Here is a 27,919-nt window from a genome sequence, read left to right as displayed (position 1 = left end):
TTCATCACAGATAATTGCATTGTGTATATGGTCAGGCTAATACCTACTTTGAACCTTCTATAACAGCATTTTTTAAAACCTTGTTTGTCATTGTTTTTCTTTCTCAATTTGTTTAAAATTATATTGGGAATCTCAGAAGGTATAAAGAATTATAGCTTAACAAAATGATATTTTATGAGATTGCTATCTGTTGCTTCAATACTCTGGTCACCAGGTTCCATAACCTATGTTGTACATAGTGAGAGACATCGAAGATTAGGATTGAACTCATCTTTTTTTCCTTGGTGCTCTGTATGTTGCTTTCACTAAAATTGGACCAGAAAGCATAGAAATAAACAGATGATTCAGAAAAATGTGCTCTTATAAACTAGCATCAGGCTAAACTGTTGGTAGTCTGTGAGTCTTACATAGAAACCTTTTCTTTTTTAGGCTTTATATGAATTGGTTAAATGCAGTTTTGATACAGAAGAAGCCTTGAGAAGATTGAGATTTAATGTCAAAGCAGCTCGAGGTAAGCATATGCTAGACTTTGTTTTCATGACTTGGCTGAAATTTTAAATTTAAGCTGTTTACCTAAATATGTCTTCAGCTTAATAATTGTAGTCTTTCAGTAGATATTGCAGTGCATAAATGTTACTCAAATTGTTACAGGGAATGAGATTATAAAGCTCATATTTAAAGATTTTCTTCTTTGAGCTTTATAGTAGTCCTATGAGCTATGTAAAATAACACTTAAACTGCCTAACTTTAAAATGGTGAGACTGTGCTGGTGAGGTGGCTCAATGGGCAAAGTGGTTGTCACTAAAACTGAAAACAACCTAGTTTGATAGCTGGAAACCATGTAAGGGTAGAAGGAAAAAACCAGTTCTATAAAGTTGTGCTTTGGTGTACATAACCCGTACACAAAACACTATAATGTGGCTGAGGCAGGTGTAATTCATAAACAATAAAGCTGTAGTTGAAACCCAAGTTTTTCCTGATATACTCTAAATTTGGCTCCTCCACTGCACTGAAAGTACTATGTGTATCTATAGGTAGGACAGTGATGGGTCATTTGTTTACTTGGCATCAGTCTGAGGGCTCTTTAGCTCTGTGCACCTATCCACATGAGTCTCAGTCATCATGGTCTTGTGAGTCTGGTGGGGAGGCTGAAAAATAGTTGCTGATCTTCAGAGGAGAATTAGAGGATATTGTTAAGGCCTGTTGTGGCTGGATATAATCTAATTAAGGTGAGAATTTGAGGGGAAACTTTGGAGAACAAAATATTTTTGCTGATGAGTCAACGAGGAAAGAGGATGAGGTAGGGGGTAGAACATACTTTTATGCAGAATCCAAAGTAAGAAAGAACTTAGCAAGCTGAAGGCTTGGACCGAGAACTGAGAAGAGCTGAGAAGTGGCTCATAGTCGAAGCATTACAAGTTGGAAGCCTGGCTGGAACTATAGCAAGACCTTGTCTCCACAACAAAGAAGGAATAAGTGGCCCAAATTTGAGATTAGAGAGTTAAGGAACAATTTCTATTAAATTGGGCATTTTTATCACTATCTTTTGCAATGACCAACATTAGCACTCAAGGGCAAGTTAATTTTTTTTTTTTTGCCAGAAGTTACATTTTTTTATTTCAATATCTTTATTGTATATTTAATAGTTTGCTTTTATCCCCTCATTTTGTCAGAGGAATTATCTGTGTGGACAGAGGAAGAGTGTAGAAATTTTGAACAAGGACTTAAGGCCTATGGAAAAGATTTTCATCTGATCCAGGCTAATAAAGTAAGTAATAATTTATTTAGAGTTTTTGTAAAATTGTAATCTTTTGGTTTACAACTACTTAGAATAAACATACATAGACTGTCTGACATATTTGCCAGGTGATTTTTCTTTTTTTTTTTTTTTTTTTTAATTAAAAAATAATTTTTTTGTTTTGCATACCAGCTCCAGTTCTCTCTCCTTCCCCTCCTCCCACATTCACTCCTCAAAGCGAGTAAGGCCTCCTTGGGGAGTCAGCAAAATCTGGCAAACCAAGTTGAGGCAGGACCATGCCCCTCCTCCCGTATCAAGGCTGAGCATGGTATCTCGTTCACCATTAAGGATAAGTCCTGGTCCCACTGCCAGGGACCCTACAGACTGCCCAAACCACAGTAACTCTCACCTAGATTTAGAGGGTCCCATGCAGGTTTCCAGAATCTGTGAACTCCCTTTGCTCATATGATCCCTCCTCTCTCTTCAGCTGCACTCCAGGAGCTCAGCCCAGTGCTTGGCTGTGGGTCTCTGCATCTGCTTCCATCAGTTACTGGATGGAGGTTCTATGATGACAATTAGGGTAGTCATCAGTGTGACTACAGGAGAAGGCCAGTTCAGGCCCCCTCTCCACTATTGCTAGGAGTCTTAGCTGGGATCTTCCTTCCTTGTGGATTCCTGGGAAAGGATTATACATCTTTTAAACAATGTGTTTTTATTCATTCTTTGAGAATTTTATACAATATATTTTTATCATATTCTGTCCCCTCCTCTAAGTCTTCCCAAATCCTACCCAACCAATTTTATGTTCTTTCCCTCTTTTTAAGTCCATGCACATGCATGCCAGCGGTGAAAACACAGCACCGATGGAGTCTCAGTTTGTGTGGTTAATAGAACCTGTCACTCCATGGAAGAAAACATTTTGCCTCCCTGCAGCTATCCATTGTAAATACCTCGTTAAAGTTTTTTTAAATCTTAAAATATTCTTAACATCCAATTTACAGTGAAAATACTGATGTGATATGTATGAGTGTGCTGTAGTGTGCATGTCAAAGGGCAGCTCTGGAGCCGGTCTCCTTTCCCTTCTAGAGTCAGTCTCTCTGTCACTCTCCCCCATGGTGCACTGGGATTGAACTCTGTCAGGCAAGCACCTTACTTAGCCTGCAGAACCATCTTACTGCCTTAAATCTTAAATATTTTTTATGGTTACCTAAGTCCTAAATGATCTTAAATCATATTCTTAAATGATGTTTTTCAGAGGTATCTATCACAATAGCCTTAGATGATGGTTTGCTGTCCTATAAATATCAGTCATACAGTATATATCCTGAAGAACTAAATAATAACTTTCAGACTTGATCATTTAATTCTTTTCAAGGGTTTTTTTTTTTTAATTATTATACTTATTCATGGGTTTGGGAGGGGGCATGTGAGTGCCACAGTACACATGCAGTAGTCAGAGGATAATTTTGTGTAGTGGTTAGTGTCCTCAGCAAGTACCTTTACCTGAGTCATATTGTCAAACTTTGGGTTTTTGTTTTGATTGTTTTGACAGTCGCACTATTTAGCTTTGACTGTCTTGGGCTGGGAGAGATGGCTCAGCAGTTAAGAGCATTGCCTGTTTTTCTAAAGGTCCTGAGTTCAATTCACCAGCAACTGCATGGTGACTTACAACCATCTGTAATGAGATATGGTGCTCTCTTAGGAAGAAACCTGGTCAGTTGTCATCATCAGGTTGGACCATGAAACCCAATATGGACAAGTTCAACAGAACTGCCATATACGGGCTGCCCATGCATACTTTAGCATTGCCAGAGTATAAATTTCATTTCAATTTTTCCAGATTCAGTATTGGAACTTACTATGTAGACCAGGCTGACGTCAAACTCCCAGATCTGCCTGCCTCTGCTAGAATTGAGGTGTATGCCACCACACCTGGTGTTTTTTTTTTTTTTAACAACAGAATTCTCATAGGATTTTAAATAGTAACCTACCATTTTACATAATAAGGAAAAAATGGAATACCTTTGTGGGGAGATTACAATAAAGTCTCAGCATAAATATAAAAACTCATGAACATTACTTTTCATAAATGTGATGAGCTGGACCTTACATTTTCAAATCTGGTACAGTACTGAGTATTTGGTATTTATTGGCCATTTTAGAGTTCATTATATAATCTATATAATTAATCCACTGCAAAAATTTTCTCTCATTTTGCAAGTGCTTTCTTTACTCTGCTGATAGTTTCATTTGCAGTGCAGCGCTTTTAGTTTCAAGCAGTCCCATTTTTCAATTCTTCGATTTGTTTCTTATATTGGTAGAGCCCTTTATAGAAGGTCTTCACCTGCACCTATACATTCAGAAGTTGCCGGGTTTTTGTCTTTGTTTAACCTCTGGCAGTTTCAGAGGTTCAGATTTTACATTATGGCCTTTGACATTTTGAATTGATTTTTCTACAAGATTCAAATCTGATTTCATGCTTCATTGTGGTAAATTATTTATTATAAAATTTAAATTTATATTCGCTAGATAGTCTATGAGTAAAAAGCATTTGTTCTTTGGATTCATTTTAACCTAATTGTCACTCCTATTTATGCACTAGAGAAATGCTTGTTTTATTGTAAAATATTAGAAAGGTGGTATCCTTGAACTGAAAAAACAGAATGATGAATATCATATAGTTATTGTTGTGTTATTTTTCTCAGTGGATTTAGAAAGAATAGTTTTCAACACAGTTGTATTCGTATTTCATGCATATCATGTTCATTTGTCATGTATATTAACTAAGGAGTAGCTTCTTTTTTTCCAGTCTGTCTTAGAGTTCCTGTTGCTATGGTAAAACACTGGTTTATTTGACTTACCTTCCCATTGCAGTACCTCATTGTCGCTGAGGAAGTCAAGGCAGCAACTACAGCAGCACCCGTGAAGGAACACTGCTTGCTGTCTTATTCTTAATGGCTTGCCCAGTTTGCTTTCTTAGATAACTCAGAACCACCTGCCCAGGGTTAGCACCATTTATATCAATCAAGAAAATATCCCACAGACTGGTCAGTAGGCTAGTCTGATGGAGACGTTTTCTTAGTTGAGTCCCTCTTTCCAGTGACTGTAGTTTGTGTCAAGTTGATGTAAAACTATCCAGTATAGACTTGAGAAGTTTTTCTTGAAGAGGCCCTGTTAAGGAGACTATTCTAAAAAACAAGTGTTTGTTTCTTGCAGGTGCGAACAAGATCAGTTGGTGAATGTGTAGCATTCTATTACATGTGGAAAAAGTCTGAGCGCTATGATTTCTTTGCTCAGCAAACAAGGTTTGGAAAAAAGAAATACAATCTTCATCCTGGTGTGACGTGAGTTTTCTAAACTTTCTTGGATTTTTCTTAAAAGGTTTTTGAATTTTCTAGTTCTTCAGAATATAGTTTCTGTTCCTTTCCATACATTGTCTCTTGATATGTAAGACATGCAGACTTTGTTAGCTTATTAAAACTGTAAGCCACTATATATTTATGAAAGGGTTGTTCAACACCCCCCAGGGGTTGTAGCCCACAGGTTGAGAACCACTGCCTTAAACACTGAATTTTCTCCTACCTTGTCTTTAGGTACACGTTAGACTAAGTGCATCATTTAAGAGGCCTTATGTTTCCTGTCTTGTTACTTTCTATTGTTCCCCTTCCTGCCCACAGCCTCTGAGAGTTCCACTACAGGGGACCCTAGTTACCACCTGGAGGGAATGAGAGCCACATTCAAACAGGAGATATTGCTATTCTGAATAGTACTTAAAAATCCAGTTAACCTGAACTCCAGCAATTTTCTGATTTGTCTACCTGACTTCCTTTCTAAGATTTTCGGATTTCATTAATATAAAATAAATATGGTGGTTATTATTTTCATAGTATCATTGCCATATTCAAAAATTGAACGTTTTTGAATTTGATGTCTTTTCATTTAGCTTTCTTTTGAATGGCTTTTTAACATCCTCCAGTGTTCATTCCCACTAAACTGTTTCTATTAATCCCTTCTCCTGCAGTGTCTATTCTTTTGCTGTAGCCTCTGAAGTCCCTTTTGTAGTCATCTTCCCTGTTTCTATTCATGTGTGCTTCAGATTGGCTTTTTAGTTGTTTTCTAATGACAGTGTAGAGCATAGAGCAATTAGATTCTAAAAGCCATTACATTTATAATGTCAAGAATATTACGTTGATTGTTGTCTGGTCACAGTATGTTTCTGTGATACATACTTGTTTTGTGTTTGCAACAAAGGACAACCTCAGGTTTTGTTCTTTAGGAAGTACCCAAGTTTTTTTAGGCAGGGTCTTTTCTTGGAACTCAATACTTACCATGACTGTCTGGCTTGGTAGTGATCTGCAGGGATCCAGCATCTCTGCTGCCCAGTCCTGGAATTACAGGTGTATGATCATGTTTCAGTTGGACTTTACAGAAACAGCAGCCAACCCACAGACCACACACAGTCTGCCAGTTTCATGCTTAATACAATAACCATGTGTATAGATAGGACACCTGGGATTTATCTGCATTTCATTATAAAATAACTACCCTCAGACAAGTATTTAGCCCAGATCATCTAACCTCAGCCCAGTGTCAGATCCTCAACTATAGTTCAGGAAGTAGTAATAAAGTTGTAAATAAGACTGTCTATAGCAAGATGCTGATACCAGCAAATATGTCCAGGGCTTAACCCATTATGGTACAAATCTGGCAGAAAGCTGAGCTATATAGTGGCTGGCATGGATCATCCTTTATGTTAGGTCTCAGTTGCACCTTCAGGGGTTGTCTTTAAGAATCTGAAAACCATTTAGAAACCAGTTCAGAAATCACCCTGTACCCCTGATGACATCATCCTCACCTCTTCGCTTACATGCACTGCAGCTTTAGTTAAGCCATGTTGAGCCTGTCTCTGCTCATTTGAAAGCCTTAAACCAAAAAAAAAAGAAAGTCTTAAAGCTTGCCATGGACTTTACATTTTCTTAGCTTAGCACCTTCAAACACCTCCCTACAAATTCATAGCGAAAGAAGCTTCCACAGTCATTGTTTGGATCCTGGTACAGTAGTAAGGCATTGTCATGAGAGTAAGTGACAGTCAGAACATGTGTTAATAGTGGAATGTATATTTAACTTCAGCTAATTTGAATTATCACCATTTTATTTAAGGAAATAATTGTTGTGTTATTTAACTTAATCTTAAGGGATTACATGGATCGTCTTTTGGATGAAAGTGAAAGTGCTGCTTCTAGCCGAGCACCATCTCCTCCCCCTACTGCCTCCAATAGTAGTAACAGCCAGTCGGAGAAAGAAGATGGCACTGTCAGCAATAGTAATCAGAATGGTAAGCAACTAAGAAGTATATCTAGGTCAAGGGAATTTGCTATAAACTCTAAAAGCTACAGGTATAAACAGTGTGAAACATCAGCACACATCAAACATACACTATAGAGTAATTGGAAAGAGTTATTAGTGACGTCATAAACTGAAATTCATGAAACAATCTACACAGGGACCATTGCTTTCAAGAAATTTATGTTCAGTAGCATCTTCTTACCTGAATGGGATAATGCCTAGGTGTAAGTACTGCTTTAACTTTTAGACAAACTCAGGTACTTTCCATCAGAAATACTTACTTTTCAGGTAGTTTGGGAACTTGTAACATGAACTGTTTCAAAACAAAAAGTAGGTAATAACATATTTTTTTCATTTTACTGTATGTTTGCTTTGTATGCATATATATCTGTGTACCATGTGTTTGAAACCTGAGGAGGCTGGGAGAGGGTGTTAGATCTCCTGAGATAGAGTTATAGGTGGTTGTGAACCTCCATGTGGATTCTGGGAACTGAACCCAGAATGAACTCTAATCATATCAAGCATTCTTGACTACTGAGCCATCTCTCCAGTCCTGTTATGCTTTTAATATACATCAGATTCTGGTCTTTGTCCTTAAAATCCGTTTAGTTCAACTTCACATCAGCTGTATAACATAGACGTGACTAAGGTGTAGCCTGTGAAGATTTGGTTGGCGTCCGCTGGTAAACAGTAAAGCCACACTTCACCATGAGTCTATTTACATCTGATGCCGCCTTTGTTCCTTGGTGAAGACACTCTTGTAGCAGCTATTTTAGACGAGTTGATGAGTTGATCTTTCTGTCCGGATGTAGGTGTGTCATCTAATGGACCAGGTGAAATACTAAACAAAGAAGAAGTAAAAGTTGAAGGCTTACATGCTAATGGACCAACAGGTGGAAATAAGAAACCACTTCATACAGATATGGACACTAATGGTTATGAAGCAGATAACCTGACCACTGACCCAAAACTTGCCCATATGACTGCAAGAAATGAAAATGATTTTGATGAGAAAAATGAGAGACCTGCCAAAAGGCGACGGATAAACAGCAATGGGAAGGAAAGTCCGGGTTCATCTGAGTTTTTCCAAGAAGCAGTTTTGCATGGAAAATTTGAGGAACATGAAAACACAAACGACTAAGTCCTAGGCCTTTGATACTTTCTTTGCAGTAAATTCTGGTGTGACTACAATTTTCAGGTTTGGTGGGTGACCTTTAGAAAGCTGATTTCCTTGAAGCAGTTTGTTAAATCTTGACATTTGAATTGAGTCCTAACTTTAAGAAATAGGATTCATAATTCCACCTTTTGCAAGTTCTTTCACTTCACCTTTAAGGATATAAAACATTGGTAACTTTGAATGACCCAAAGACTTAACCTGTACCTTCTCACTTGAGATACTAATCATAAATTTGACTAAAAGTTAATTTTTCCTTTTTTTTTTTTTTTTGATGAGGAAGAATAGCGGGGAAAAACATCAAGTTTGTGTTTCTGCTCAACACCAATATTTTGACTATCTAGAAATGTCTTTACAACAGACATTTTTCTCTCCATACAAATTGAACTAAGGAAACCCTCATGAATCCTGAAGGTTATGCTAGCATGATTTTTATATGTAGAAGTTTAAAAATAAACCAAGTCAGGTTTGTATTTGTAAAATTGTTGACATCAATGATGTCTTTCCATATTCTTATCTGGGCTTAAGAAATACATTCTGTATTTTTCCAGATTCTTTGTAGCCTTTGAAAGATTTTTACAGTACATATGTCTTGACTGAGCTGTCCTTTCTTAATACAAAAAGCTTGTATAATTTTCTTAACTTGTACAGTTGGTAAACTTTTATGAGAGGAACTGATATTCTGAGTCTGTCAGCTTTCATTTTATTTTGCTAAGATTTTTCTAATGAATTTTTAAGTGTGTGTAGTTAACAAGTCATGTTTCTTATCCAGGTGGTTAAAAGCATTCATAAAGAATTATGAACATACTTTTTTTCAAACTTCTATGGACAAATAATTTGGGACTTCTGGAGTTCAGCATGATACTCAGATTGCAAGTTTGTTTGCATTTACTATAATTTTTAAGATTATTTTTAAGGAAAACAAAGACTGACTGTCAGCTTCAGTGCACAAATGCCCCTTGCTGAATAGAATCTGTGCAGTTACTCTCAGGCACTGTAGCACTGCCCACTGTTTTCATGACGTCAGCAGAAAGGAAAGGTCCGCTCATGAGATTGTCACTTCTGGCTACAGCTGTTGACAAGTAGCAATATTGATTTTTATGAGAAGATAATGGTTTTAAGAATTTTCAGACCTTTCCGGTTACAACCAGTTTGTCAGATTTGATACTGTTTTTCGAAAATGAAACAGATACAAAATAATGGTTGTTCTGTGTGATCTTTCTTTTAAAGGGATTATCTGTGTGCACTAACCTTGTAAGGATGGGTGCCATTTTATTCTTAGTATAAAATTCTTATGAAATGTAGTTTTATACAGCTGATAAACCAATCTATCTCTAAACTGTTTTTTGTCTTTTTTTTTTTTTTTTTTTTTTTTAGTAAAGGATTATTAGCTACCTTTTGTCACACAGACACATTTCCAAATGCTGCTTCAGTTTGTTCCCAACCATCAGTTCAAGAGCCAATGCTTTTAATGACAGATCTGTGGTCCTTTTACCGACTCAGTTGTCTGATGCAGCTTGGGTAAAGGTTTGCACTGAGAATGACCGTCCAGGCCTCATCCCCCAGAGTATTCTTATATTTGTTCAGACTGTTTCCCGTCACCAGTGGGAACAACCTTTTCTTTCCCCTAGTCAGTATTGGAAGCCACTTTGACAACACATCATATAATATGCATTTACTGTTTTTACATAAATATCCCAATAAATCAGTTTCTGATGGAAGTGCTGAGAAGCATGAGGATTTTTTGTTTATTTGTTTTACCGAAAAAAAAATAATTTATCCAGAATGGCAGTAGGTCAAGTAGCTTTAGCAGACAGCCATGGTCCCTGTCTCCCTGCCCACCCCTACCCACCCATTTCTCTCTCTCTTTTCCCCTCCCTCTGTCCCTCCTTCTCCCTCTCCCTCTTTCTCTCCTTTCTCCCCTTTTTTAATACAGAGTCTCAGTGTGTAGCTCAGGGTGACCTGGAACTTAAGTCCTCCTACCTCAGCTCCGATATTGAGATTGGAGGTGTTTCCCACCACACCCAGAAAATAGAAATCTATTTCTAAAGCAGATTTTATTAAATGAGTCCAAGCCATCCTAGCTCTTTGTCACAGATGGTCTATAGGAATGTTTTAAAAGAACAGTGATGTGCTTCTCAATCATTGCAATATTGGAGGTGTCGTGTCTACGTTTTTAAAGATCATCTGGTATGCAAGTTTGTGGAGTTGTTGAAACTTGTTACAGGAACATTTTAAGGAAATTCTCAGGCATGGCAAATGTGCCAGATATATAAATGTTAATAAATCTTCCTTTTCTTTTTAAAGTATACATAATGAAAGACATTCCACTAATACGTGATGCTCAGCTTTTCCCAAATACTGTATTGTGTTCTGTGTTTCTACAGGGATTTCACCCTTTGTCAATGCAGCCACTGTAACTTGAGAAGTCATTGCACTATGTGAACATCTTGACAATATCATGAATCTGATTTGCTTAAGATTTAGTATATTTCATAACTCTTGGGCTCTTAGTTAAGATGAGAAAAGCCTTCATTATGGGCAGGGGTGTCGCTCAGTTGGTTGAATGCTTGCACCAGCATGCATGAAGCCTTGGGTTCCATCGCCAGTACCATATAAGCTGGGTGTGGTGGTGAATGCCTGTAACCCCAGCACTTGGGAGGTGGAGGCAAAAGAATTCAGATGTTCAAGGCCATCCTCAACTACTTGGTGAGTTTGAGGCCAGGCTGAGACACAAAAGGAAAAGTCTGTGTTGGTAGTTATTGAGGTCCTAGCAAAGCACTGTCGTTTTTATTTGGAATATATAATATTTTATGATGTATTCTCAATAAGGTTCAGAATCTGTAACTCAGTTAAGCAAAATCTGTTGAGCTTTAAAATGCATTTGAAGTAATATTTAAGTAGGCATTTAAAATTATGAATTAGATGTTTTTAAATTTCTGCATAATAATTTTGCACTGTAAAATATGTCCCTTCTCCCATTTCCTTCTGCCATTCTGATATGCTCATTAAAGTATTTTTGTAAGCATACTTGTGTGATGTGATGTAGATGTTTTGTTGAGTTTCGTTGTGTCTTAATTTCGGCTTTTAGTCTCTATGGGTACTCAGTGCAGATGTGCACCACCCCTGTTGCCTGTGTGTGACAGTCATCAGTGTCAACCAGACAGGCTTTCCCAATGTCATCCATAGTTACTAAAGTAGCGTTGTCAAAATCCACAGCATATGGGAAGAGTGACTTCAGATTGTAATTTTTTTTTCTGAAAATGATTTTTTTCCCTCTTTATTTCTCAATACTGGTCACTTGGAAAAATCTACCATAAAAATCCACAGTGTTCTTCAAAATCCGTCTTATACAGGATTACCTACCCAAGTAACTGCTGATCCCATGTATTTTATAATCTGAATTGACTTCTATCACACCCCCAGTGTAGGATATATAGATATATTTAATTTTTTGTTTTTTTATTAATAAGAAATAACAGATTCAAAGGTTATCTATTAGAACTATAGTTTGAGCTCCTAGGTAGACCAAGGGATTGGATCAAAGTTCAAGGTCTTTGTATGCCTACACAGCAAGTTTGATACCAACCTGGGCTAAATGAGACACTTAAATTCTCTACATACACCTATGTATGTATACACTATCTGGTGCTGTGAAAACTAGAACACTGAAGCTGTGTAAACTAGAACCTTTTATTCTAGTGACTTGACAGTATCTTTGTCTTCCCCTTGGGTCCAGCTGGGATTTGACACAATGAACAAATGTGCCAGTCATTCTGAGTGTGCCCTTTTAAATTTGTTTTATTTTTTTAATTTATATATTATGTATACAGTGTTCTGCCTTCATGTATGCCTGCACACAAGAAGAGGGCACCAGATCTCATTACAGATGGCAGTGAGCCACCATGTGGTTGCTGGGAATTGAACTCAGGACCTTTGGGAAAGCAGTCAGTGCTCTTAACCTCTGGGCCATCGCTCCAGCCCTTCTTAAATTTGTTGTAATAGCTTACTAATCTCTGAACACATACATTCTAAGTGATGGATTTGCTGGGGTGGTTGATGTTCTGAGATTTCCAACTTCTTGAGTGTGATGTTTATGGTATACGGTATCCATTCCGTTGCCTACACTTACTTCTGGTGTTAAAAGATAGCTGCTGGTATCTCAGAAAACAGAATGTAAGTGTGCTTGGGCTATGTCTGCAAAGTTTCTTAACAATTGTGCAAATGCTGAACACAATGAAACAGCTCGATTCTGTCAGAATTGCCTGTGACTGAAAGAGCTGGAGACACCGCTTTTATGGTTTCCTCGAATGACTCCCAGTGAAGATGGTGGCATCTTCAGTGTTGTATGTGTGCTCCCGTGACTAAGTATTCTGCCGAGGCCTGCAGGGAGGTGTGGCAAGGAGAAACATTCGACAAGCAGTGAAGTGAATGTCACCACAGCCCAAGTCACAGGGGCTCCACAGAGGGTCTGAATCCATTTGTGGCTTGAATACAGAGAAATTGTATGCTGTGGTAATGTTCATTTCCTCCTGAGATACAGTTTTTTGATGAGAAGGGGCTGTACTAGAAGCTGGGGAAGCTTCTGAGGCAGTGTCAGCTGCTGGCCATGCTAAGGTGCTCAGTGAGTAGATGGTGGAGTGGACAGAGAAAGCAAACCGTCCTCAGAGAAGCCACTCAAAGCCTGGCCTTGCCTTCCCTTATCTTCACACACACCTCATACTTTATTTCTGTGCATACCAGAGAACAGTCAGATTTTATTCAGAAACCTATCTCAAAGACAGCCATTTTTACAACACCAGTCTTTCCCATCCCAATTCAGCCACGTTTCAAGGCGTCCCTTGATCTGGATACCTTGGTAATCTGTGGAAAGCAGGACCCTGAAGCTATCTCCGGGTAACATAAGGATCGTTTGTAGTGGGACTGATGTCACAAGGCTGTGAGGTCACTGGGTAAAGACAGGTTTCTAATCTTACCTAAAACCCACCAGCCAGCATTCCAGAGAGGAAGAAGGTATTTTTCAGAATATTGGTAGCACATTTATGAAAACAACCCATGGTCAAAACATTTAGGTCCACATTAGGATGCACCCATAGGTAAGTTTCAGGTTAGACTTTGTTGCCAAATGAGTTAAAATTTTGATATTCAGAGCCCTGTGGATTTCAGAATTAGGAATTTGTAGTTAGCTCCAGGTTTTTGCTAAGCACTCACATGGCAATTGGTCCCAACTGTCCTTATTTTCTAAGAAAAGCAAGTGAAAACAGCTAGCTGGTGGCTTCGTCATGCACTCTCTTGCATCAGGCACTCTCTTGCCCTTCTATAGTCAGCAGGAAGCCAAAATCTAAGCGCTGGGCAAGGAGAGCTTGTCCCGGTCCAGAGAGACCCTCTAGAGTGGTGGTTCTCAACATTCCTGACATGACCCTATAATACAGTTCTCATGTGGTGACCCCAACCTTAAAATTACTTCATTGTCTTTCATAACTGCAATTTTGCTACTGTTATGAGTAGCAGTGTAAATATCTGATAATCAGTAATATCTAATATGCTACCCCAAGGGGGTTGTAACCCACAGGCTGAGAACCACAGTCTTAGAGCCTTATATGCAGACCTGTCCTTTTTTAGAAAGGAAAACCTAAGGCCCAGTGTAGAAGGAGCTGCGGGCCTGCTTTTCGTCCTGCCTGGCTCCCGCGCTGCTAGCTTTACACCCAAAATAACAACACACAAATTGTATTCTTTTAAACACTGCCTGGCCCATTATATCTAGCCTCTTCTTGGCTAACTCTCATAGCTTGCTTAGCCCATATTTAATAATCTGTGTAGCACCACGAGGTGGTGTCTTACCAGGAAGATTCTAGTGTATGTCCATCTTGGGCTGGAGCTTCATCGCGTCTACCCTGGAGAGGAGCAGCATGGCATCTGCCTAACTTCCCTTCTTCCCAGCATTCTGTTCTGTCTACCTACCTACTTTTCTGACCTATCAGGCCAAGCAGTTCTTTATTGATTAACCAATGAAACAACAGATTGACAAATGACCTTCCCACATCAGCCCAGTATGCAAAAAGAGGACCTTGTCCAGGGCTCTGCAACCTTACACCAAGCAGCTTAGGGCTAGACCCTTCTGTGCTGTGGAACCCTACACACTGTGAATATGTGTCCTCATTGGTTGATAAATAAAACTGCTTTGGCCTATGGCAGGGCAGGATAGAGTCAGGTGGGAAATCTAAGCAGAGATACAGGGCAAGAAAGGCGGAGTCTGGGAGACACCAGCAGTCTCTGGGGAAGCAAGAGGTGAGCTAACAAGCCACAAGCCTGGTGGTGAGATATAAACTAATAGAAATGGGTTAATTTAAACGTAAGAGCCAGCCAGTAATAAGCAGTCATCAGCCAAACAATTATAATTAATATTAAGCTTCAAATGATTATTTTATAAGCAGCTGCGGGGACTGACTGGCGGGAAAGAAACCGGTCCAGGGGGACCAGGTGAGACAGAAAAGCATCACCTCGGTCCTTTCCATTCGCAACACTGTATTAGTTTACATGGGTTCATGACAGGCCTAGTAGACCTCAGAGGCCAGAGTCTCAGGTTTCTGTTAGCTACCCTTTGGCCAGTTGTATTTCTGGGTAAGCAGGTTGATATTCACAGGGTGTGGCTTCCTTCTGAGTCCATTGGAGACAGTGCAAATCATGGCCAGGATCGCCAGTAGAGAAGCCCACTACAGATCATTCTGATCACTCTGAGCTGTGGCTTCTGGGGGCACTGGGCCACACTCACTATACACCGGGCTTCGCATTTCTGCCCAGTTTCCACACCACATGGAGAAACAGACACCTTGAGAAGTTAGATCTTCACTTCCCCGTTGGGCGCATTTTACGTTCAGGGAAGATGTGCATCCAGAGGATGGAAGTGTACAGACGGTCTACCTTCCAGCTCTAAGTGGGAGTTTTAGAAAAGGGAAATTCCTGGAAAACCAAGATGGAAGCCAGTGGAAGCCTGCATGGAGCAAGAATGTGAACCTTGACCTAGCAAATCAAGAATGGCTCCCTAAGGTGAAAGATGACTGGACAGCATGCGGTGGGACATGAGTAATAAAACTATTAGCCAGGGGGCTGGAGAGATGGCTCAGAGGTTAAGAGCACTGACTGTTCTTCCAGAGGTCCTGAGTTCAGTTCCCAGCAACCACATGGTGGCTCACGGCCATCTGTAATGAGATCAGGTGCCCTCTTCTGGCCAGCAAGCATACATACAGACAGAACACTGTATACATAATAAATAAATATTAAAAAAAAAAAAAAAACTATTAGCCAGGAATTTGGAGTCTGATGCTGTGTCTTCCAGAACACTCTACTTAGTCAAATTGCTGAGCAGCAGGAAAAGGGTGTAATTTCCCACAGGGAAATCCCCCGGAACTCAGTTATACATTTCGGCATCATGCATGCCTTCTTCCAGGCTACTTGACCATAACCTCACAAGTTGTTGAAGCAGGCTTCATCACCTGTGAATTCTACCTTGTAAAAATCATTAAAAAAAAAATCCACGTTTTCTTCCTTGGGTGCCTTCATACTGGCTCCATCCTGTCAGTTCTCACGCATACACTGGCTTTGTCAGTTTGTCCCCTGAAGTTCATCTGCCCCTCCCCAGGTCCTCGTAAGCTGCAGTGCTAGCTGCCCTCGGGTAGCTTGGCCAGCTTAATGACACTGGTAGCCATCAGGCCACGTCTTCCTGGCAGATGACTTTTGATTTCAATGTCCCACCGCCAGGCTATGACTGTGGTGGCTGCGTCCACCGTCACCTCTCACAGACCCTGGGATTTGTCACCTGAGTCCTGCAGCTGATGCAAATGCTGCAGCTGATGTCGACCTTCCAAAATATGCACTAAAAATTAAATTTTTTCAAAACTAAAAGTTAAAATTGAAAGTGATCACTATCTAGAATCATTCGCTCAACGAATATTTATCGTGCGCTTATAGTGTGCCTGGCATAGGCTGGGAACTAAACAGACCAGAATCTCTGCCTTCATAAAACTTAAATATGATTGAAGACAGTGATATGGAACTGAGTATCAAGAGCCTCCTCACGTGTTCACCCCGACAGTCTCTCTCCCCCCCCCCCCCCCCCCCCCCCCCCCCCCCCCCCCCCCCCCCCCGTCTCACACACACACACACACACACACACACACACACACACACACGCTGGTAAGGAACCACAGGGATGACATCACGTGCTATAGTACCAAGGGAAGACATGTTCCAGATAAGAGATTAAGTACAGAGGCTATGGTTATGGTTCCTATTGCTGTAAAGAGACACCATGACCACAGCAACTCTTATAAAGAAAAACATTTAACTAGGGTGGCTTACAGTTTAGAGGTTCAGTCCATCATCATCATGGTGGGACATGGCAGCAGGCAGGCAGACATGGTGCTGGAGAAGCAGCTGAGAGTTCTGTATCTTGCAGGCAAACAGGAAGTTGTCTGAGACTATGGGTGGTATCTTGAGCATATATGAGACCGCCAAAGCCCAACTCCAAAGTGACTCACTTCCTCCAACAAGACCACACCTATCCCAACAAGGCCACACTTCCCAATAGTGCCACTCCCTTTGGGGACCACTTTCTTTTAAACCACCACAGAAGCCCTGGAATTCTAGAGAGCTATCTCCTCTGGTGTTTTCCCAAATCCTAGTTTTAAACAATCAGGTCAAAGCTGGAGAGATGGCTTGAGGGTAAGAGCGCTTACAGTCTACCCTGAGAACTTAGTGTAATCACCAGGTCCCCGGGTGGTGGGAGGAGGGGACCAGCTGTTGCAAGTTGCCTTCTCACCTCCAACCCATGGCACACACACGCATGCACGAACACACAGACCAATCAATTTTAAGAATTAGTTTCAAATACCAGTTTTCTAAAGGTACTGTGCTGTGTATCTTTTTTTTTTTTTTTTCAAATTGACATAAGCTAAACTCAAGTGAGGAAATAGCTCTAACACAGTGGCCCGTCGGGCAGTCTGTGGAACTTTTTCTTAAATAATGGTTGATGTGGGAGGGTCCAGATACTGTGGGTGGTGCCGACTTTTGGCAGATGGTCCTGGGTCCTATAAGAAGACAGGCTTTGGGAACCCCTGAAATGTGCTGACAACCCCTGATGATATGGCTTCATGGATGGATGATGGATGGATGGATGGATGGATGGATGGATGGATGGATGGATGGATGGGGTCCTACCTTTGGGAACCCCTGAGACGTGCTGATCATCCCTCAACCAAGGCTTCCCTCTCAAGTGACTCTCAGCTGTAGCAGGCCGACTAGGACAATATCCAAAGGACTGAAAGCAGAATCTTGACATGAAGAGCCACGCTCACAGCAGCGCAGCTCACAAGAGCCCCACCCACATGACCCATCAATGGTCTGTGCTTGTGTGCACACCAGAGCAGCAGCACCCTTCAAGGAAAGCCTGATGTGCAGCACGGAGGACACACTGTGTGCAATAAACCAGTCCCAAAGACAAAGACTGCAAATCCCTCTTGCAGTAGCCTAGTCAAACTTGGAGAAACAGGAACTGGGGAAGTCAGGGACGAGAGGAAGGGGAAAGGAGGCCTCTGGTCAATGCTCATAGCTTCAGTTTAGAGAAGGAACCTGGGGACGACTGCACAGGAAGGTGGACAGGCTCTGCATACCTGCAGGAAGTTACAATGGTAACTTCTTAAAAAATACCTCAGTGTGCACCTTAATGTACTTCCATCTCTGTTGAGTCTGCTGTGCCAAAGTGGCTGTCCTGCTAAGTGCATTCACTCAGGGAGCATTACCTAGTAAAAGTACTCAACACACACACACACACACACACACACAGAAAAAAACCCAACTCATCAAGCAGATCAAACGTCCTGAAGACAGGTTAGCACTTTTCTCCTCCAGTCCGTCACAGGCATGTCAAAGACACTGACCATGTAATCATCATAGGTACTATTTTTGCAAAGTGTTAGTACCGAACACTGTCCCCACGTCTAACTCCAAGCACCTGCATGCAGGTCACCTTCTTAAGTGTGAGCAGACACCTAGCTCTCAACTGCTCTTGACGCAGGAAAGAATTCTAATACACATTTTCCAGAAAAAGTATTTATTTGACATCATTAAAAAAATATTTAGGCACATGATTTTTCTTTCATGTTTCTGTCACCTGATTTACATACCTCAATGCTCAGTACCTTTTAAAAACACTAAGTAAATTGGTGAATAAAATCTATATTGAAGAAACATGTGAGAGGCGGACACCTGTGGGCAAGTCAGTCATCAGCCTGAGAAGGAAACATCTGTGAACAAATAATCTCTACAAACATTTCTGTGAGACAGTAAAATCTAACCAGTAGATTTCTTCTTTAAAAATATTTTCAAAATAAAGTTTAAAAAACATAACACTAGAGTCTCTCATCATTCCACAAGGTGAGACGCGAACAGGAAGAATAGACGGCAGGCTTGGAAGAGGGACGGCAACAAGGACCAACACAGCTGCCCGAGGTGGAGGAAGCAGTCCAGTGTGTTTAGTTCTGAGGTGAGGGAGGAAGGCCTGGAAGCTACCTAAGGGTGACAGCTGAGTCTTCACTGAACCTCCAATCTGAACTGCAACTGCCTCCCACTGAGACAGAAAATAGTTCTCGCTTTTTCAAATTTGCCATCAGAATATGAAAATACTTTTCTTCTTAAAAAGCAGAATCACAGTGGCTGTAATTATATGGAGAGCATTTTTGTTTTGTGTTTTCAAAAGGAAAGAGGACTGAGACTGTCTCCCCAGGGAAGGGAAACTCCACACAGCCTGTTCCTGGGCACAACCAGCACCACACAGGTGGGAGGAAGAGCGTCCACAGGAGAGGGCTCAGAGGAGGCAGTTCCGGGAGCTGCATGGCTCATCTGAGCTAGAAGGTGATCCAAGGACCAATCCTCTGAAATGGAAACACTCTTCTTTTGGGGTAGACCTAAAATGAGCATCCCCCAAAACTGTGCAGGCAGAGGCCTCGCCTACAAACCACCGCATTCTCTCATCTGCGTCCTTTCCGCTAAGGTCAGACCTCTGGCCAAACACTTGTAAGTGCCAGACTATATCCTGTTTATGTGTCCACATGCTGGTCACGAACCCTTCACTCACCAGAGGAACCCCAAGACAAAAAGCAGAGGGGCCCAGCCTGAGCCCTCGGTGTGCCTGTGAACTGACCAAGAGAGAGAACCACTAGTACTCTGTGGAGACCCTGCCTCAGCTTTACTGACCAAAACCTCTCACAGATTCCGGATACAAGGCTGCAGAAAACTTGCAAATGTGCTTTTTTATATATAATTTATATTCAAGGTGGAGCCTACAAATAAAATTTTTAAATAGAGGAGAAAAAATATCACAACTCTCCTATTCCCCAGTGAGGCACAAAAATTACAGACTACAGCTCTTCTTCAGTGCCTCCCCGGGGCTCCGGATTCTCTGGGGAGTAGGCAGGGCCGGTGCTTCTAACGTCACAGGCCTGCAGTTCTGGAGGCTGAAGTGACTGGCGCGCAGGCCCAGTTTTCGAGCTGGACAGAGAATCACGTTCTCCATCTTACATTCAGTCTATGGCGGAGCGAGCTTTTCTCCTACCACCAGCTGTCTCTGCATCCCCGCACGCAGTTCAGTGCCCAACAGGCATGCGCAATGCACCCCTGGTGAGTGAAGAACTGAGTAACAACCAGCTTCCTCCACCCCTTGCTCGTCTCCTACTGAACAAAGAGGAACCAGACATTCCAAGGCACACTCTGCTCACCCCACACAATCCAGGGAAGTAAAACACTTCAGAAAAGCCTCGTGGGGTTTTTAGTGCCAAAGTGGTCACCTTTGGCAAACGTAGTGATACTATGAACATAATGCAATTAAAAAAGAACGAAGTTCAGATCCTCTGCTGCATTCCCAGCTAACCTGCCCCCGGAGACAGCCCACTGGAAGGCAGCTCTCCCTGGAGCACATTGTCTATCCTGCCAGGGTCACCTGGATAGCAAGCTACAGAGTAGATGTCAGAAGACTTGATGCTTCACTGTCGGAGAGAAGAAAAATAAATTAAACCCACCCAGCACATTTTCCAGTCTGATATAAATTAATTCAAACATAGTTCACATACAGTCAATACATTTTCAAAGGCAACAATCAATCCTAGGGTCATACAATTGCAAAGGAATATTACTCCCCAGTCAGGACTTCTCAGTGTCTTCAGGGTACCAGAGCGGGGGCCGTCAGGTCATACCGCTCCTTTCCCCTTGGTGTCCAGCTTGTTACTGGTCTCCGACTGTTTGCTCAGCTGCTCCTCCGTGAAAGTGATGTAAGAGTACACCAGGCTTCCAGCAATACTGCAAGACAGACAGCCATCATGAGGGAGGGAAAGGAGAAGGGAACTAAGTCATGTCCCTTGTAATGGGGAAAAGTCTGATTAAAAGTGAAGTGCTCTACCATGAGAAATTACTATATAAATCCACATGACGGAATACTACACACCCATTAAAATGCTACGAAACGAAGCAGGCAATGACATCTTAAATAAGAAAAAATTGCACAAAACATTAAATGGTGGTCACCTCTATATGAACCACAGCACCATGGATATGAGCTGCAGTTTGTACTGGAAGAAAGATCTGGGAGACAGACCAGAACCATTCCCTGCGCTGCAGCGGGCTGCTAGGGTGCTAGGTGGCTCCTCTCTAGTTAGAAGCGAGCTTGCAGCCTATGGCAGCTGGTTACTAGCATGCCTCACCTGCTCATGTACCGCACACCAGAGTGCGTCCATAAAGACGATGAGCTCTGTTATTTCTCTGAGGGGACTTCACACCTTCCTGCCTCCAAAACTAAGCTGTAAGCTGGAGGGGGGTCACAAACAGCATGCCTGCCTGACTCCCACTTGAGGCTGCCAGTACTCATTCCACTGGGTCACCAGCCAGCTAGAGCCTGCGCTGGACTCTCCCCTTAAACTTATCCTGCCCTGGATCTGGCCTGGCCCCATCTTCATCCTGACCACAAGGCTCATTGGCATGTTGTTCATTTAAAACTCATTCTGTTTTCCTCTGGGCTTTGACTTCGCAGCCAGGCCAGCTGTGAAGGGTGAAAACTGCCAGCCTCAGGCTCCCATGAGGAAGGAACTGAAGTTAGGAGCTAATAGATCACTACCCACTCTGAGCTCTCCTTCCATCCACACTATACCAAGCTTCCTTTAGTCTAACCTCCCCAGCATGATTCCTGCGGACCACCTCCCGAGTACTGGGATTAATGGTGTGTGCCACCACTGCCCGTGTGCTCGGGAGGCAGAGGCAGGAAGATCTCCATCAGTTCCAGCCTAGTTTGACCTACAAAACAAGTTCCAGGACAGCCAGGGCTGTTACACAGAGAAACCCTGTCTTGAAAAACTACAAGAAGAAGGAGGAGGAGGAAGAGGAGGCAGCCACTGTGCATCTGGGCTTATCTGGAAGATTAAATGAGATTACATGTGCTGAGAATATAATTATGGGCTGGGGTTGTAGCTCAGTGGCAGAGTGCTTGCCTAGCATAAGGAAGGCTTTGTGCTTAATCCCACTACAAATAAAAATAAAAATAAAATCCATAAATCCATGTTAATACACATGTGCGTGCACGTGCGTACACACACACACACAGACACAGAGAGAGAGAGAGAGAGAGAGAGAGAGACAGAGAGAGACAGAGACAGAGAGAGACAGAGAGAGAGAGAGAGAGAGAGAGAGAGAGAGAGAGAGAGAGAGAGAGAGAGAGAGAGAGAGAGAGAGAGAGAGAGAGAGAGAGAGAGAGAGAGAGAGAGAGAGACAGAGAGAGACAGAGAGAGAGAGAGAGAGAGAGAGAGAGACAGAGAGAGACAGAGACAGAGAGAGACAGAGAGAGAGAGAGAGAGAGAGAGAGAGAGAGAGAGAGAGAGAGAGAGAGAGAGAGAGCACTATAACACAGTGGTCAAGAGGAGATACTCCTGTTCTTCTACTTTCCTATTATCCTGATACAGAGGAGAGGTAGAGTCCTAAGTACCTTAGCCTACTCATGACACTATAAAGTACTGTAGACCAGACAGCATATGAACAACAGACATCTGCTTCTCTCAGTTCTGGAGTTGGGCAGTGTGCCAGAGGTGGAATGTGTATGCGAGCCTTCTCACTGGGTCCTTGAATGAAGGAGGCAACAGGGGTCCCCCTCTTTGCTAGGGACACCAATCTCAAGAAAGCTTCATCTCCAAACTTTACCGCCCTCTTTCCTACACCCTTGACCTCGGGAGTCAGAACTAGAACATGAACATTGGGGAACACAGCATCTAGTCCACAGCAAGGGACAATGGGAAATTGCTGCAGCCTGTCTAAGGGAGCCTTCAGGTCTTCCACCCAGATTTGATCATCACCAAGTACTGTATTTACAAAAATGCCAACTCATGGAACTAAATATCTGTCAACAACATGTATATGCATATTAAAATTAAGAAACACTCATTATACAAGCCTTTCTAAAAACCTGAACATAACTATTATAGATCCAAGTATTACTAATCCAGAGACCTGCTGTGATAGACACAGTTGTGAGGGAGGAACAGGAGCAGCAGCAGCAGCAGGAGAAGCAGCAGCCGTACTTTCCTACAGACAGAGGGCTCTAGTCAGGTTACTGCAGTCTGGCCTGAAACTGCACGCCCACCTCTCCCAAGTCTGACCCCGCGGAACTGAAATGGTAGCACTTGGGCTGATACACTTCTGATCACAGCCCATGGATTCTAGATTTACCGCATGCTGGGAGTGGAGCTCAGCGGGTAGCCAGCCTCGCACATCAGAGGCTTGGTCCCCACAGCCCTCTACAGTGGGACAGTAGATGCCTATTGTCTGAGAAGTGAGTAAAAGCACACAGGCCTGCAGCCCCCCACACTGCAAAGCTGGAAACAGGAGGGTCTGAACTTCAAGTTCACCTCAATCAGCTGGAGGCCCATCTGGGATACATTAGACTCCGTCAGAAAACAACAAAAGGGGCTGGAGAGATGGTTCAGTGGTAAGGAACATTTACTCTTGTTGAAGAGCTGAGCTCCATTCCTATTATCCACAAGGTGGCTCCTGTTTAGAACAGTTCCAGGGGATCCAGCGTCTCTTTTGACCTTTATAGGCTCCCACACATACATGGTGTACATATATACATTCAGACACAGACACACACACACACATAAAATAAAATAAATACGTGTTTGTTAAAAAGAAAAGGTACCTCCAAGACACACAGTTACAGCCACAGTTACCTTCCAACAATCAGATACTCGGTCTATAAAATCCAGTGTAGCAATCCCACGGCAGGAAAAGAATCCTACAGTCACCGCTGCCTCCATGTTATTTACCACGGACATGTTAGTGTGTGTAAGTCTAGGCAGACGGCTCTGCATTCTGTAAGGCAAATATGCCAATCCACTTAAAACCTATGACTCAAGAATTCGATTTCTGCTATTTCCAAACAAGTACAGTCCCTGACAAACCACTGACTCCAAGTGCAGTCCTCCCACAGAAGCAAGACCACTCTCAGCTCCCCCAGAGCAAAACCAAAACAAAACAGAACAAAAAACTAAGTCCACCAACATCCTTCCCTTTCCCCAAAATAATTTTGTACTGACCAAACAGTCCTCCTAGTCTACTCCTCTAACTAGCTGAACGCCATCTCCTTCACTGCTCGTCCCTGCTATGTACGGAGGCCCCGCGCTGGAAAACTTCAGGTCATTTTGCTTGCTCTTCTCTCTAAAGTCAGGGGCTCGCTCCCTCCATTCCCGGTCTGAACATGAAATGCAGCCACAACCCTTCCTAGTCGGCTTTTCCCTGCCTCGTTCTTTCCATGACTTTCTCTCCAGCTAGCAGAGCAAGCATCTCTACAACAAGGAAAATTCCAGAAAGACAAGGCTTCCGGTTCATTCCAGAAGCTCTAGCTCAGCTGCCTCAGCCAGGCTCTGAGCATATGCTTGTTTATAAATAAATCCATCTTCCTGGCCAGATTAGACACCCCGAAGAGGAAACTCCTCTCTGGTTTGGCCTTGTCCGTGTGAGCACCTGTTTTATGTAGTCTAAGGATCAAACAGATCCAACAGCCCAGGCTACCTTACCTGAGAGTGGAGCTGCAAGAACAAGGACGACACAGTAGCAGACAGACGGCGGTGAGGAGAGCAGAACGCAAAGCTAGCTGCTGCCTCCCAGGTATCTGTGTATGTCCTACCTATACCAAAATAAGTGTTGGTCTTCGCACACACTTCAAAAACAGAAATGTATTAGTCACAGAAGAGTCTGGCCAGGCTATGAACCATCCCATCTGCCTAGGAGATCTGGGACACTGCCCAGGAATAAATTTAGAAGAAAAAAAAAAAAAACAAGATCCCCAAACCCTGTAGAGATAACTGTGGCATCCACACCCTTGATAAGGACATCGCTTGCTTTATTAACATGCCAGACAAATGCTTTTTCCGGATCAGAACTCCTGTGAGGCTCCTTGTGCCTTCTTGGGTTTTGAAGAAACAGGTAAGGGAAAAGGAGGTCAGCATGAGTGCCTGTTTGGCATCTCCTACCACTCCTGGCTGTCGGCTAGGAAGAGGCTTCTAAGAGAATGAATGTTCGGTTCTGTTGTTTGCTTAAGTATCCTTGACACTTAGGACAAAAGCCTTTCTGTCACTTTTTCTCTTGTATCTGACTCCCTCCTTTCCTCTCCCTTCAAGAAAATTTAAATCTGAGTAGATTCCCACTAAAAGTAGGAGAGCAACTTGATGAGTTTTCCAAACCTGTGGGAAACTTCTTCAAATTTCCAAGTCTTCTAAAAAGTGACTTCCGCCACAGGACATGCTAGGCTGATTAAAGTCGCCGGGGAGCCGAAACAAATGGTACAGACAACTTAAAGTGAAAGCCCACATTTTAAAAAGGAGAAGCTAAGGTTCTGAGGAGAGAACAGTAGGTAGCTGGTAGCAGCAGCAGCAGAACATAGGACTTTGCTACATTCCAGTCCTGCTCTCCCCTCTTCCCACGGAGATATCAGAGCTAGCTGGCTTCTCTGCAATTTGTTCAAGAGTCCTAGCTACACTAATGAGAAACCATATATATAGAGAGCCTGGCATGTGTGACCTCAGCAGTCACTAAAGAATACAAATATGTCCTTCTCATTCTCCAAATGAAAGCTACCAAATGAAGGGAAGCTCAGGCTTGTACTTCAGAAGACTGGACCAGACAGACCTTTAAGAAGGGAAACACTCAGGAGAAACACCCTGGCTCTAAAAACCACACACAATTTTAAGGAAAGAAGCAAAGGATCCAAATGAGAGCATGACAGATTCAGGTGCTGGGCAAAGTTAGTGGAACCACGTCCTGGGAAGCAATTCCACAGCTGGACCACACTGTATCATAGAGTCCGCAGAGTCTAGCCTGGACACACGGGCCATAGAAAATGGCTCTTAAACCTCTGCAAAAGGTTCCAGGTTCACATTACCACAATACATATTATGAAAAGAGAATTAATAGATAACTATTGGCTATTACTAAATAAACAGTACTGGGGTTAAGAATGCAGAATGGAAGATGAACTGCAGCCAGGCACTCCGCATCTAGACAACTAGGGGTAAAGTCCTCAGTGTCTCTATGAAACGGGACACTCACAGGAGCCATTACAAAGGAGAGGGCCTTGCACAACTGCACAAACCGAGCGTGAAAACACTGGCAATGTTTTATTGTTATCACTATGGCTGGATGCCTCTTAGGGGTTGGGAACAAAATATATGACAAAATGAAGATAAGCAATTTTCTGCCCTCAAAAGCTGGCAAAACTACACGTGTGACCCGTGAGGCTACATTAGCTTATTCAATCATTCACAGAACTTGTAACTGAAGACTCTGGAAGCTAGGACTGGGTTCCAGTCCTTGAGCTGTGCTCACTGGTATGCCACTGGCTCACTCTAGACCCCTCTTCCATGAGGGAACCTACCATGCTACAGTAGGATCGCTGGTACAGAGAGGCAGGCTCTCCGGTTCCTTTCTCAGCCTCCCTTATAGAGCTGAAATAATTAAGAAAAAAAAATCCCAAACAAACAAACAAAAACAAAAAAAAACCTATAAAATAGTGTTATGAGAATGTAAGCAAATGATTGAAGGATTTTATTTATTTATTTATTTATTTATTTATTTATTTATTTTTTGTTTTTCGAGGCAGGGTTTCTCTGTGGCTTTGGAGCCTGTCCCGGAACTAGCTCTGTAGACCAGGCTGGTCTCAAACTCACAGAGATCCACCTGCCTCTGCCTCCCGAGTGCTGGGATTAAAGGCGTGCGCCACCATCGCCTGGCTGAAGGACTTTATTTTTAATTAAAAGCATGGAAGCAATTGAATATGTATATTTACAGAACACATTAAAAAGCACCTTATTCCAGACTTTATTATAAATAAAAATGAACTGAAAAAAGGCTTTATGAGTAATTATGAAGCCTGAAACAAAGCCACCTGGAACACAAGGAAAAACCTTTCTAGACTTGAGTCAGGAAAAGACTTCTCAGATTCAGCAATGAAAGCACCACACACAGAAGAAAACATCACTAACTTGTTCTGCATCGAAATCTAAAAATTTTGTTCTTCAAAACATACTATTAATAAAAAGGTAAGTCCCAAGTTAGAATATGCTATATTTCCAGAACTCTAAACTCATGAGACCCTAGTGTTCCAGATGGGCAAATATCTGGCTTGTCAATTCACTAAAGAAAACAGGCTGATTGTATGTCAGCACCAAAGAGATGCTCAAATAATAATTAACCCTGGGAGAAACAAGATCACAGAGAGACTGCAGGACAGCGCTGGACGAGGGGCTGAACGCAAAGTGAGACAGGCAGCTTGCCAGGCCAGGACGAGGAGCACCAAACTCCACACACTGCTGCTGGCTACGCAAAGGAGTTCCGACGGGAGGGAAAGAAGGATAGCAATATTCTCATATCCTCTCTCTCTCTCTTCATAAAATCCCATATGTTAGACATACACTCCAGCACCAAGTCACACCCTATCCTGCAGTTTCTTATTAAAGTTAAATGTGTTATTAATACAACCCAGGGAATCGAAGTATTTAACCCACTGCAATGAAAACCTGTGTTCATACACAGACTTCTAGGCAAGTATTTATGGAAGGTAATCCATAATTGTATAATAGCTTTCACTGGAAACGGCCCAACTGCTTTCAAATGTTGAAAGATGTAAATATATCCATCCAACAGTGTGCTCAGCAGTAAAAGTGTATGAGGTGTCGATGCATGCAAAAACAGCTGGAAAGCACGTGAGAGAGCTGGGTTTGAAAGAGAAACAACACACATCATTCATGCAGCATTCTGGAAGCTCTGCGGGTAGAAATCTCTGTCAGGATCTGGGGGCGGATAGAAGTAATCACATACAAAAGGGTAACAGATTAAATGCATTTGTCAAAACTGACAGCACTGCACAGTGGAAAGAATAAATTATTATATTTAATTATTTAATCACGTGTTAATTTTTAATGACAGAAAAAGATGCATTCCAGAGAGCCGAGGAATTCTAGCTGTCCTGGCTGTAAGATTATGGTGTCACTACTCGGGAAGGCAACCTTCTTCAGTCTGAGCCGTGGGGCCAGAGCCCAGACTCTGATGGATGGATACACAGGAGCAAGTTCTGTGTT

At 42.2% G+C, this 27,919-nt stretch overlaps 2 protein-coding genes across 20 annotated transcripts in view; one reads left to right on the top strand and one right to left on the bottom strand.

Moving 5' to 3' along the window:
- Positions 1-11,288, top strand: part of Mier1 (MIER1 transcriptional regulator) — a 47,788-nt gene extending 36,500 nt beyond the window's left edge. For all 19 annotated transcript variants that reach the window (XM_050136065.1, XM_050136067.1, XM_050136066.1 and 16 more), the window contains 5 exons: positions 430-511; positions 1,674-1,768; positions 4,955-5,082; positions 6,934-7,073; positions 7,897-11,288. In XM_050136065.1, coding sequence (XP_049992022.1) covers positions 430-511; positions 1,674-1,768; positions 4,955-5,082; positions 6,934-7,073; positions 7,897-8,225 — 774 coding nt within the window. In that variant the 3' untranslated portion in view covers positions 8,226-11,288. The remainder of the gene's footprint in view (positions 1-429; positions 512-1,673; positions 1,769-4,954; positions 5,083-6,933; positions 7,074-7,896) is intronic.
- Positions 11,289-18,357: 7,069 nt separating this feature from the next.
- Positions 18,358-27,919, bottom strand: part of Slc35d1 (solute carrier family 35 member D1) — a 38,824-nt gene continuing 29,262 nt past the window's right edge. The window contains exon 12 of the mRNA XM_050136217.1: positions 18,358-20,606. Within this exon, the coding sequence (XP_049992174.1) occupies positions 20,498-20,606 (109 nt within the window). The 3' untranslated portion in view covers positions 18,358-20,497. The remainder of the gene's footprint in view (positions 20,607-27,919) is intronic.

The sequence above is a fragment of the Alexandromys fortis genome, unplaced genomic scaffold (assembly GCF_014885135.2).
Source record: "Alexandromys fortis isolate MF-2015 unplaced genomic scaffold, M_Fortis_MF-2015_v1.1 scaffold_13, whole genome shotgun sequence".
In the NCBI taxonomy this organism is placed as follows: Eukaryota; Metazoa; Chordata; class Mammalia; order Rodentia; family Cricetidae; genus Alexandromys; species Alexandromys fortis.
Note: the sequence above shows the minus strand (reverse complement) of the source record. Positions and strands in the feature narration are given on the sequence as shown.